At 37.3% G+C, this 14,163-nt stretch overlaps 1 protein-coding gene across 1 annotated transcript in view; it reads right to left on the minus strand.

Annotated features, from left to right (window-relative positions):
• The window catches only part of LOC107591124 (protein phosphatase 1 regulatory subunit 12A-like), an 83,662-nt gene extending 71,576 nt beyond the window's left edge, over positions 1-12,086 (minus strand). The window contains exon 1 of the mRNA XM_016280169.1: positions 11,585-12,086. Within this exon, the coding sequence (XP_016135655.1) occupies positions 11,585-11,821 (237 nt within the window). The 5' untranslated portion in view covers positions 11,822-12,086. The remainder of the gene's footprint in view (positions 1-11,584) is intronic.
• Between the last annotated feature and the right edge of the window lie 2,077 nt (positions 12,087-14,163).

Below are 14,163 nucleotides of genomic sequence, written 5' to 3' on the forward strand. Positions count from 1 at the left end.
ACACCGCCTGCCTGACAGGGCCAAGCCTGCTTATTACAAACTGTAAAACATGAACTGTTGGTGTTCTGGTTTCTAATATTAGCATGTCAATCAAGCAGTACACAGACTTTGATGACTACACAACTCCACAGTGACGGCCAAGTATCATTTTATTTCCTGCTTACCATAATATTTCAACGCAATAAAACCTAAATTGCTAACCTTTGATTAAAACCTGTACCACACTGATCCTTCTTGACAACCTCCTCCCACTTCCCATAAACAATGAATAATTGATTATCTTATGCAAATTACATGTGCATTACATATGCATGAGAAACCTGGTGATGGGATGGACACCATCAAAAAACAATTTTAAAACAATTAACAATTAATTATTTAAGACAAAATGGCATCATAACACTTTGCACTTACTGAACCAGAAAACACCCAAATTAATGGCATTACAATTCAATACACCACCCACTGCGTTAAATTAAATCCATAAATTATTTCATACCTTTAACACAAAACCACTGACCTGTCTTCAGCTTTTACGGTGTCTCGTAATTCCTTAGTTATGGTTCCGTCAAAGCCAAAATACATGCGCTGACGCCAGTTCTTGCACCAACCAAGAGGAAATAAGGGCCCACACAACTAATTTGTGTCACGACTAATTTCCTTTAGGCTGGAGCTTATACACATATATATATATATGACAAAGAGAAAACATGACTCCATCACCCTTTTACATAATGTTACTATGACCGTCAACAGCCAAACTGACATTATGATTTAACCCAAATGGCAATGGAAATGGAAATAAAGAGAAATCTGAAAATATAGTCAAATAATGTCTACTATCAGGGCTCCAGACTCATTCTTCCCACCGGTCGCTCTTTTGCGACTAATTTTCTCAGTTGGTCGCCGGAGCACATGATTTGGTTGCAATTTATTTTATTAATTTTTTTGATACAACATGGGATTAATCAATGCATGCTGATGAACATTTATCATTGTTTATAGTTATATGAAAACGGTATTATAAGCCGGGCTTTGGATGCTTTCGCTTTCTAATTTGCGATCTTGTGGTCACGATCTTGTGGTTTTGCTTACATACATCTATACATATTTCACTTTTTAAGACTAAAACAATAGATAGATTCTTTGTTACTCTTAATTAAAAAGCACAACAACAAAAACAAAACAGTAAGATACGACAAACTAGCTTACAAAACGTTTATTAACAAAAACGAATAAGATGAGGCATGGCACACACCACATGCTGTATAATATACCAACTAATAAATTACAGAACGATTAGAAAACAGAGGAATCAAATAAAAAAAATAAGTAAAAGAGAGCTTACATAGTGTAACGTGAGGCAAACAGCAAAGATAACAAGCTTTTCAAAATGAAAACAAAAAGAAAAGTAAAACTAAACTTGCTGTCGGTGACAGTGCTTGCATGTTTTTTTTTCGACAAGAATACCAACATGTTCCCCTTCTCTTGTTTAAGAATTGGTCTTTTACTTTAGCTTGAAAACCATCCATCATTTCCTCAATATTCGCGTCATTATTGCTTCGCACTCCTGCTGACGCGGCGAGTACAAACCATGCTCTATTCTATAAGGGCTGCGCAGTTCAAACGAGTAGCGTGGTTTCGTTATGCTTTCAGCTTCGTTTGCCTTTTGATATTTCTCATATGCAACAGAAATGGTAGAGCTTACAAGTTGAACAATGCGGTGGTCGTGCCAGTGCGACCACACACAAAATTTAGTCGCACAGGCAGAAAAAATGGTTGCTAAATGCGAACATTTGGTCGCAGTCTGGAGCCCTTACTATGTTTTGCAAGACAGAACAAGAACTGAATAGCTCTATATTTAAAAAAAAAAATAATAATAATTAATTTTAAAAAGATTAGGTTGATTATTATTAGGATTAGGAATATTTTAAGGTCCAATTCTCACTATTAACTAGTTGCTTATTAGCATGCATATTACTAGCATATTAGCTATTTATTAGTACTTCTAAAACGCATTAATGCTTTATTCTGCATGATCATATTAAATCCTACCCAATACCTTACCCAAACTTAACAACTAGGCTACCTTACTATTAATAAGCAGCAAATTAGGAGTTTGAGGCAAAAGTAGTAAATAGTAACAGTGAGAACCGGTCCCTAAACTAAAGTGTGACCAAAAATGGCTTGAGTGCAAACCATCCTTTTTGGGCTGAACGATTTAGGAAAAACCTGTAAAATCTGGTTGTTCACACTTGAGTTTACTATTTACACTTTAAGACAAAGCAAAATGAAATAAATATCACAATATTGCACAGCTCTAGTGTTAGAAATTGGGGATGAAATGTTAAGTTTTCATAAGGGATGAGCCCTTAACTCCTTTTAGAGAACGGGTAATGAACATCTCCCTGTTTCCCAGGAATGCAGGCTAATTTAAGGCCAATTTAAGTCCAAATTACCGTGAGCTGGTTTTAGATATCAGGCCCTGATGCAAAGCATCTCCTGCTCAGATCAGGTAATATGTAGCATCCCGCAAATTCCTCTGTTAAATCTTTCTTTTACAATATGGTTTTCAGGGATTTAAACATTTTTTTAAGAAGTATATAACCTGTGAAACTGAAAGCCAGGGTCCAAAATAATCCACTTTTTGATGCCTCATGTGAAAATGAGTGTGACCTCATGGAGTTCTGGGGAAAACAAACAAACAGGTTTATCTAGGCATACTAAATAAACTTGGCAAAAGCTGGCAAATTCGACGATGGCGATTCTCCAATAAGATTCAAATGAGATTAAATAAACAACACAAGTTCTCTTTAGTTTTGATCGTTTTGAATCACTCACATCTATTACAGCTACACAAGAATGACTGGGCTGTCCATGCTGACTCACAATATATAGAATAAAACAAGACCTTACGAACAAAGGTTCACAACAAAAAGAAGAATCCTGAGGAGTGTTTCTTTGAGTATCTACACCAGATATCAGCTCTGACACGCCAACTGGGTGGCTTAAGATACAGCTGGGAATCTCAGGATTCACAATGCATGCCGAGATAATCATGTTGCAGTACTATGACTATGAGCGATGACAGAGACGTTAAAAGAATAGTTCACCCAAAAATGAAAATTATTTACACCCACTCATGTTGTTACAAACCCATATGCCTTTCTTTCTACCTCACAAAAAAAAATAACAATGCTAAAGTCTACAGAGGAATCAAAGTAGTCCAAATGACACTTGCACTTATTACAAAGTATGCATCTGAAACTGCATACCAAGTAGCTTCTGCGTTCATCAAACAAACTTCAAGAACATAAAAAAAAAGTATGTTCGATACATCTCAACTCAATTCCTGTGGCGTCAGAGGTTGTAAAGTCTCCAAAGGATGTACACCTTGAATTTGAACATACTACTCATTTCACATAATGTTTGTCGCCTACTATATAGGGAAGTGGGCATATTCAGACGCAGTGCATTTTTTCTAAACTAATACTATAGATTTGTTTGAGGAACATAATCACTGATAAATCACATTGAGTGAGTTGAACATATCAATCCGATTCATGAACAAATCATTTAAACCGGTTTTGTTAATCAGATCCATTAATTAAAATATCAGATTGATTCGCTCACAAATCAAACACTGGCTATGTTTGCATGCAACCAAATAATCCATTTGTAATCGGATTGAGCTCGATCCGAATGAAACTTCAACCGGATTGAAAGGGGTGGTTTATTCCTTTTCAAATACAATTGAGAGCCCATGTAAACGCTTGATCGGATTGAAAACCGAAACTGAAATCACTGTGCATGTGCAATGACGTAGAAATAGCGTAATGACGCGCCGAAATGGATAAATATTTATCCAGAAATGGATAAATATTAATTCTGCTGTTTAAAACAAAAACGAAAGTGTAGGAGAGTGGTTATTATGTGCAAACATTGGGAAACTATATATATATTTGTGCAGTGTGCGCTTGCACTTATTACAAAGTATGCATCTGAAACTGCATACCAAGTAGCTTCTGCGTTCATCAAACAAACTTCAAGAACATAAAAAAAAAGTATGTTCGATACATCTCAACTCAATTCCTGTGGCGTCAGAGGTTGTAAAGTCTCCAAAGGATGTACACCTTGAATTTGAACATACTACTCATTTCACATAATGTTTGTCGCCTACTATATAGGGAAGTGGGCATATTCAGACGCAGTGCATTTTTTCTAAACTAATACTATAGATTTGTTTGAGGAACATAATCACTGATAAATCACATTGAGTGAGTTGAACATATCAATCCGATTCATGAACAAATCATTTAAACCGGTTTTGTTAATCAGATCCATTAATTAAAATATCAGATTGATTCGCTCACAAATCAAACACTGGCTATGTTTGCATGCAACCAAATAATCCATTTGTAATCGGATTGAGCTCGATCCGAATGAAACTTCAACCGGATTGAAAGGGGTGGTTAATTCCTTTTCAAATACAATTGAGAGCGCATGTAAACGCTTGATCGGATTGAAAACCGAAACTGAAATCACTGTGCATGTGCAATGACGTAGAAATAGCGTAATGACGCGCCGAAATGGATAAATATTTATCCAGAAAATGGATAAATATTAATTCTGTTGTTTAAAACAAAAACGAAAGTGTAGGAGAGTGGTTATTATGTGCAAACATTGGGAAACTATATATATATTTGTGCAGTGTGCGCTAGGGTTGTGATGGTGAGGAAATTTTCCCACCGGTTAATCGCTGTGTGACAACACCGGTAATACCGGTATCACCGCGGGGGCGGAGCGTTCCCTCTTTTCCTCGCTTTCCTTCACTTTTAAATAGCTTGTAAAAGCAACATGCGCATTTTACTTTCACTTTGAAATAGTGGCAATTTGGCGTAAAGCAATTATTAGTTTTTAGTTCGTTTGAATTTTCCCTCTTTTCCACGCTTTCCTTCGCTTTTAAACAGCTTAAGTGCGCATTTTACTTTCACTTTTGAATTGGAGGCAGTTAGGCCTCAATTGCTTGAATGCAACAACAAAATACAACGTCAAACTCACTTTAGCCTATATATAAAACATAGAACGTTTATTAACAAAACAAATACACCATGCTATAGGGCAAGCTATGCCTAATATAAAATAACAAATAACTTGCATAAAGTTTAAATAGGTATACAAAACTGGAAATAGGCCAAGTAAACATGTAGAATATAATAACCAAATAAATAAGAAATGTAGAACGTCTATTAGCACGTAACCGGTGTTGAGACTTAACACCGGTATCACCGTCAGCACTGTCTATCGCGGCAAGCCTAGTGTGCGCATGTTAAAATAATCATTTCCGGGGACTCACTCTCCTCACTGGAGAAATTAAATCTGATCTGTAATGCGACTGTCGTTCGGCATGCTACGTTGAGCAGCCGCGTTCAGTTTTTAATTGTAGTGTCTGTTCTTTTACTGAACTAAATGATTTTTATTACTATAAAAAAATCTAAACAACGGTGGGGGTCGGTGGGCAAGTGACGTAACCGGTGTTGCGGCTTAACACCGGTATCACCGTCAGCACCGTCTATCGCGGCAAGCCTAGTGTGCGCATGTTAAAATAATCAATTCCAATTTGAAGCTTGTGACATACAGGTAAACGCACACATCAACCCGATCAGTTTATTTAGCGATAAGAGAATCGATCCATGATTCGATTCTGCATCGATTTATTGTCGCAGCCCTACCAAACACTACATTCAGATTCATAAATCGGAATGAATTAAGTCCAATTGAAACAAAAATTGTGCATGTAGACATAGCATTGATACTTTTCTCATGAAGACTTATTGTTATAGACTGCTTACGGTGTACAAAAATTCTACGTTTGAGTTTTGTCAGTAGAACAAAAGTCGTACAGGGTGGGAAAGACATGAGGTCAGTAAATTACAGTATTTTCATTTTTGGGTGAACACAACGACAGAAATTTTATAATATCTCACAGTCTAAAACGTGCAATTTCATCTGAAGTGGCACAATTTCCTTGAGCTGCTGCTTCGCTTCCTGAACGCTGTCAGATCAACTCACATATTATCATGCCATCTCTACGCATCACCTCTTCGTAACACTGCTGAAACTATTGTTTAACAGAAAAAAACGGCAACAATATGCAGTCTGGCACATCTATCACAGAATGACACATTAAAAAAACAAATGAACGAGATTAATGCATTGTTGTTTGCCTAATGAGCTGCTTAATTATTCCTCATCATGTGCCTCTGTTTGTGAGTAAAACGGTGTGACTGTGGAGGTGGAGGCTGTTTTGGCTGAGGGCGTAAGTGACAGCTGTGGAATTCTGGGTCTGCCCTGGTTTCCAAAGAGAGACACGACAGGAATACAGGCACAGGACGACACAGCCACAACCCTTCCCACCCGACACACAACCACATATCTTCACCTACCTTCTTACTGAAACCTACCTAAACTCTGACCTCACCGATGACAGCACTGCAGGAGATTCCACCTGTGCCATAAATGACACGTCTCAGACTACTAGGCTGCCGCCGGGCTGTGCCTACACACCAGGTCGAACAGATTATGTGCATGTAAACCTTCAATTTCAAAAATACTGCCGTTATGAAACGCTCATCCTTGGAAAACATTAAGGAACAGTCTTGCAGACACCAACGCTTCAGGCCTCGGGCGTAATCTGCTGTTTCTCGCCTCTATTTGCATACTGCCTCCACAAAGTTGTTGAGCCAATAGATAAATCTAACCATTTTCTGCTTAACTGGAATGATTATATACATGAAAGACACACCATATTTCTGTCATCACTCCTATATGGGAAAATTTCATGAGAATGTGTCAAACTGGGTCACATTTCACCCCAAAATATTTTTATTAAACATGATAAGCATGAATACTAATTTACTTTGTTCTAAATAAATAGTTTAAAAGCACGCTAAATAGTTTGTTATAAATCACTTTATTTTTTTATACATATCAGAGAAATAAGGTCAATACAAAGCTTATAAAAAAACTAGCCCTATAGCCTTTTTTATGCAAAATGTGTTTGAATGTAGTTAGAGATTATAAAAAATAAAAATAAAAATTGTATTAAATGTATATATTTTAAGGACCTTTTTAACATCTATTAAATCACCGCATTGATGCAGAAAAACTTTTGTAAATAACTTCATAAGCTACATTTTAAATTATAATATGGAAATAATGTCATAAATCAAAGGTTAAAAAAATAGCCTTAATTAAAGTATACTTTGCTATACATCTTATTAAAAATATAAATATATTACGGAAATAAAGCAAAAACAATTGCTGTAAAAAAACAGCATTCACATAATCTTTACGCAAATTTACTATTAATATTACATTTATGTACACAATTATATAAATCCATTTTTATTTTTACAGTGGCTGTAAAAATAGTCTTCATTTTCTTTGTGAAAAATTACTTGAAGAGTTTGGGGGTGAATAGTTATCTGGACATGTTCTCAATGGGCTTTGCGATGTTCACTCATTTATGGATAATTTCTAGTCATTTTTAAAAAGCATTTTCTGCATTTGTAACAGTTGAGAAGCACATGAAATTGGGGCAAAAAAGGAAGATCACAACATGACGCAAGACTGATTCAAACATGAGCACATGCACTACCAACTATGCCATGGCTCTGACAAAGTGAGTGACTTTCGATTTGAAACATCAATCTGCACAACATGAGTAAAGAACAGACAACAGAAGCCCACACCAGGTTTCTTAACTATGAGATTGAGCCGCGCAGAATGTGGGTTGACTGGGTGCTAAAGTTAGCGTTCTTGCACTTGCCTGCAGGCCAGTCTGCACATGATATTTATAACCCTAACCATACTGCTACTACAGTCACTGGAACCAGCACACCATGTCCCTCCCTGGATAAACACAGCAGTGCGCTGAAAGTGAGGTCACTACCTGTTGCAGCACAGATGCGGTGAAACTGTCCTGAATGGGGACGAATCGCATGATCCCAATCAGGTCCCAGTGCTACCTTCAAGTATGAGTCACATGCTTTTAATCTTCTACAAAGCATTACATTCTGCAATTAATATGAAAATGACCAGTAAATACGTCATTTTGCACGAGTAAAAACCATAAAACCTAATTGTAGCTCAGTCCAAACATTGCCGTGAGTAAACTACACTACATAGGGGATGCAGCTGTCTATTTCCTCCTCCTAGAGCCTGCGTGTGAAATTAGGGTTATGCTGGGGTGACCAAAACACTGCCTGAACCAACTTTTGCTGACATATTGACGTCTAAATAAACATATAAACCACGTGACTCCAATCTTATATATCTCTAAAGTGAAGCTGAGGATTGGCAAGTCTAAAGTTGCAAAAATAAAAGGGAATTGTTCAATTTAAAGGCCTGCAGTGCAACACTCTTGTGCATTTAAACAGGGGAACGCAATAAAAGTGTAATTAATCATTCCGTACTAGCGAAACTAAGCAACAACCAGTCAAGCCGCTTGTTAAATCCTCAGGTTTCTCTAGTAAATGTAAATGGTACATCCACAACAACAACTTAAAAAAATGGAAAAGCAAACAAGCCACATATGAGATCATCAAATTGTCCGATGACAGCTCATCACTGAGATATGTAATGACATAAACTGTGCCTAACACATTTTTACACAACGCATTAAAAAAAAAAAAACACGAATAAAGTTTGTGAAGTTATCACAGAGAAGTTATCAAATATTTGACTTCTTTTTATAACAGTCAAACAAGTCCTTTAGTATAGCCCATCTTTCAGACTTTTAAATATACAAATGTATAGGTATACTATAAAGATACTTTTTTTTTTTTTTTTTACATTTTGCATCAATACATCATATTATGTCTTTTGATAAATGCCTCCACCCACATCGATGTATTGATAATGCACAGATGTAGGCTACAAGTTCAGCTCAATTTAGACCCAGCTTGTGGAACAGTGTCATCATCATAAGCCTATTTCCTTCCTTATAATCTGAAACTGAATGTTGTAAAAATACGTAATATAACATTATTAACATGACATGGGCATAATGAAAGAACTGCAAATTTTGTAAACGCTAAACAACTTGAAAAAATGCAATTAACTAAGTGAACACATGAAAATAAAACTAAATAAATATCATATCAGTCACATCACCAAGTGGATTTGCTGCAGAAGAGACTGAATCAACGCATAGATTTGATGCCAGCAACAAAATGCAGAAAGCATCTTCTCTTCTACTTGAAAAATTAGATATTTTTATAAGCCATCCAACAAACTACATACAACTATGCTGTTAGTTGCAACCAATTCCACTTGCTAGAACAGACCCTGTGACCCATTTTTTTTGTGAAAACACATTCTCATTTCTTGATGCAATCGTCAAACCAAGCACAATTTCAAGAGCTACACTCTTAAAAATAAAGGTGCTTCACGATGCCACAGAAGAACCTTTTTGTCTAAATGGTTTCATAAAGAACCTTCAACATCTGAAGAACCTTTCTGTTTCACAAAAGGTTCTTTGGGGCGAAAGAAGGTTCTTCAGATTACAAAAAGGTAAGAAAGAGATGGTTCTTTAAAGAACCTTTGACTGAACGGTTCTTTGTGGAACCAAAGATGGTTCTTCTATGGCATCGCTTGAAAGACCTTTTGAAGCACCTTTGTACATTAATATGTACATCTTCTACTACACACTTAAAAATTTATATACAAAATGCCTCCAGCACAACTCAACCTGTGCGTCTTTTATAACGAGTTTAAAAGCAAATGCCATTCGCTATGAACTCACTGCCTGCTGGTCACATGCTAAAACTCTCCATTCCCTCACATGCCCACCACATACATAAACACACACAGCAGACCCAATAGAGAAAGGAGCCTCTCCAGTCATGGTTAGGTCTCAAGAGCTGCATCCAAATTCTTTCCTCCCCCTGTCTGAACACCGGCCCAAAAAAAGGCAAGTGATTTTAAATGCATGAGCCTGTACAGACAACCTCCTGCAGTCACTTACAGCCACATCAAACCCAGAAGACTCATTGCAGGGCTTTAGATATCACGGTTGTCAATGTCAAAAGACACTTTTTCCAGTTCAAATTGCATGATACTTATAGAGTAGACTTTTGTGACATCTAGAACAGTTACTTTAATGCTCTTTGGCTTTGAATTACACAATAAGCGTTGCAATGTTTTACCCTTAACATCTGAATAAACATGTTTATTGTGTCTATGATGCCCAGAAATGTTGCTTAAATAGAAATCTAAATATGAAACACAATATGAAGTTTTATAGTATCTTTCCTATTTTCCTAGACAAATTCAATTGATAAATTGACAGAAATTGCCTCCGCTTGCAACCACACGTCTATCTTTGCCACACATACTTTTTTTGCAAAAAAACATTAGCGCGTTACACGGTTATTAACGGAAAAACTCAACTAAAGTGACGCATCTTTCACGGACGTTTACAGTCGAGCCAAGGAAACTACGTCTTAAAGCGACAGTACACTAAATATTTATGGAAAATTGTGTCAGGATTTACTTGAATTCATTATGTTTCGAAACGTACTGACTTGCTTTCTCGTGTGGCTCGCCAATGTGGAAGACAAGTATAATTTTGACAACTGACAGCGCAAGTCGCCATTGTATGAAAAAGACGCTTTGAAAGTGAATGGTGACTGGAGCGGTCATTGATTCTGCCAAATAATATCACCTTTGAAGTGTCACACGAGTTAAATCAGTCATACGGGTTTGTTACAACATGAAAGAGTATATGATGACAGCATTTTAGTTTCTCGAACTTATTATTCGTTATAAACTGCGCGACTTTGACCTTTGTCGCGCTCGCTCGTGGTCTCGTTTTATATAATAATTCACCCTGCCACACAGAAGCCATATTACACGGAATCTTCCCCCATAAATGCCACATTTTCAGTCAATAATCTCAAACGCAACATACGTGTCAACTAGGTAACTTGGCCAACTTCAAAATACACCGCCGTGCTAACTGGTTGCTATGCACTTTAACAACGTAATTTCAATGGTGACCAGCGGATCAAAACACATTTACGAGTCGTCTCCGTGATTCTACACATAACAAAACCCATGCACATTCACCCGATGAGTTTATAAACAGTTATTGTGCTGTAACGTTATATCTACTAACATTTAGAGGCTAACAGGCTAACCATCAGCTAACACACACACACACACACACACACACACACACACACACACACACACACACACACACACACACACACACACACACACGAGAATCAGTCAGGCAGTCCTCTTCCTGCCTTCACAAACTCATTTACACACAAATACGATTATTCCGGCTTCATCGATCCAGCACAGTGCGCATAAAAGCTAATATTCGTTTCAATCAGAGCCCGATTAGCTTCAGCGGCTAACGTGGTTCCGCAAAACGGCCCGACGAAGATGATGATGATGATGATGATGGTGGTGGTGGTGGTGCCTGGCTGAGTAAACACAGCCAGCCAGCAAACCGGCCTGAGACACGGATCTGTGCACACCAGCCGCCGCTGAGCCGCTCTTAACTCACCTGGTGCAGCGCGGTGAGTCCGTCTACATTGGCGTAGTTGATGTCCGCGCAGCGGTCGAGCATTCGCAGCACCTCCTCAGTGTCGCCGCTGGAGCAGGCGGCCAGAAACACGGCGCCATCGTCGAACTTCACCTTCGTCTTCTTCTTCTTCAGGACGGGCGGCTCGAGATCCGTCTCCGAGCCTATCCAGCGCTTCAACTGTTCGTTCCTTTTCTGCTTGGCGTCCGCCATCTTCATCCCCTCTAGCCTGGCGCTTCTTATCTGTCTCGGATGGAAGATATACTTTATACTGCCACTATCCCGACACAGCGCGCTGGGGCGTGGGAGGGGACAGCGCGGGAGGGGGGTTAGGCTCAAAACCTGCTTGACGCCGAAATATCGCGAGAGCGAGCGACGTCAGCCCCGGATCTGCAGCATAACGTCATCTTTATGGGGCAGCAGAGAGAAAGTGCACAACAGCAGTTGACTACATGCAAAGGTGTTGTTTAGGGTTGACATGGAACATGGCAAAGTGAAAGCATATAGTATTAAATATGAGATTAAATAAAACAAATAAATAAATAAAAGATGTGTTTTTGCTGAGCTATATTAGAGTATCTTACCACATGCAAACAAAAAAATGGATTTGTATATGCAAAAGTAATTGCAGGGGTGGGACATGCACCAAAATATGTTTGTTCATTAACTCAGACCTTTAAAACGCCTTTACGACTGAAATGGAAACCCCTGCCGTTAATAAGAGTGAGCTCTTCCATTCATATGAGCTGTTTATTTATGCAATATTTTTAATAGACTCATATAGGACAGAAATATTACATAGCAATGACAAACGAAGTGAAGTGAAGCATATGCCCACCATGTGTTAATTTTCTTGCTTGTTAATGTTTACATGTGCAGATATGTTCCTCAGACTTAGTGCTTTTATTCAGAAGAACCAATTGCATCCAGATTTTTTTTGTGTTAAAATGTACTGTGATAGTACAGTGATGGCAATATCATGGCAATATGGAACTGAATTATTATTATATTAATATACTATGGTATTTATATGGTACTCCAAAGAATACAGTGATGCAATACAGTGAGCAAAAGTTTAATAAAAGCCTATAATTAGCCAGCAATATATATATATATATATATATATATATATATAAAAAAAAAAAAACCAGTATGTGTGTTCCCTGGGATGTGAACCCCCAACCTTTTGCACTGTTAACGCAATGCTCTACCACTGAGCCATATATACATATATACATACATAAAATGTCATATATACATAAAATATATATATGACACTTCAATTATGTTCCACTTGCTTGCATCAGGTCTCTCTTTTTTTGCATTTTATGGTTTTATTGTCAGTATTAATTTAATTAATCTTGTTTTTAAATTAAATATTAAATATGTTTATAACACACTTTGAGTTGCAAGTTACGCACTGAAGAAAATAATAATACAAACTGAAATTATTATTATTACTAGCGCATTCATAACAAATAATCAGTGTAATCTATCAATTATTTGGAAAGTTGAATTTATTTTTGATCCTTTTCGAGCATATTTTCAGAAAGTAAAAAGATGATATTCATATTAAATATTTATGGTGTATTGTGAAGGTACAGATTGCAATATCAAAACTGCTTACTATTGTATTCTACTTCTGTCATATTTAATGTCCCCACAGATTCAAATTATCATCGTTTTTACTTCCTTTTATGGATTTAAAAAATATATATTTTTATATATCATGGGGAGAACTTCCGCTTTTGGGGGAAAAGTGTGTTAAATTGTGATAACAGAAATTACTGACTACGTAAAAAGCAGGTGATTAACAGAAACAGGAAAAAACGGACTACTTAAAAAGCTAATTGTACCCCTGGAAGGCTTCTAAAAGTATCCTCATCTGGGTAATTGAGTTGACAGGAACCTTTTGACTGGGGTGGTCCTGCTCTACCGGGCCAGTAAAGAGTGTTATTTTTCTTTTGGAACTGTGGTGCGTTATTGTTGGCACAGGCCCATGTATGTGTGGTTTGTGCAGGTTGCAGGTAACTGGTAGGCTATTTCAGATGTTTACCATCTCTCTTACTAACTATAATCTCCATGATGAGCTTTATGACTTGAAGTGCAAGAAGTGTCAATGTAATTGCCCAACTAATTTAAGTGGGAGACAATCCAAGTGTGTACGTCATCACGGATTCGTGCAATGATTGAGAATAGCGTAAAATTTGTGTCTTGGTTTATTATGGTACAGACATGATGTCTAATTAAAAAAAGATGTAAATATGTGTTAAATATTCTAGATCCAAACATAACTACTACGACTAACTTACTATCAATGAGCAGCAAATTCAATTTCACTTTCACTTTCAATAGGAGTTTATTGAGGGAAAATAATGATAATGAATATGTGTTCCCTAATCTAAAGTGTTACCAGAGATTTTCTTTGCTGCTGTGTTTTCATATGGACTTTTCAAGACAGGAGTCTTACTTTAATGGATTGCAGTGCAGTCAGTGCATGAATCAGCTGCTGGCAAGTCTGTCTGTCTGTCTGCGTGTGTGTGTGTGTGTGTGTGTGTGTG

This window comes from Sinocyclocheilus grahami, unplaced genomic scaffold, assembly GCF_001515645.1.
Source record: "Sinocyclocheilus grahami isolate Dianchi unplaced genomic scaffold, SAMN03320097.WGS_v1.1 scaffold8.1, whole genome shotgun sequence".
Classification (NCBI taxonomy): domain Eukaryota; kingdom Metazoa; phylum Chordata; class Actinopteri; order Cypriniformes; family Cyprinidae; genus Sinocyclocheilus; species Sinocyclocheilus grahami.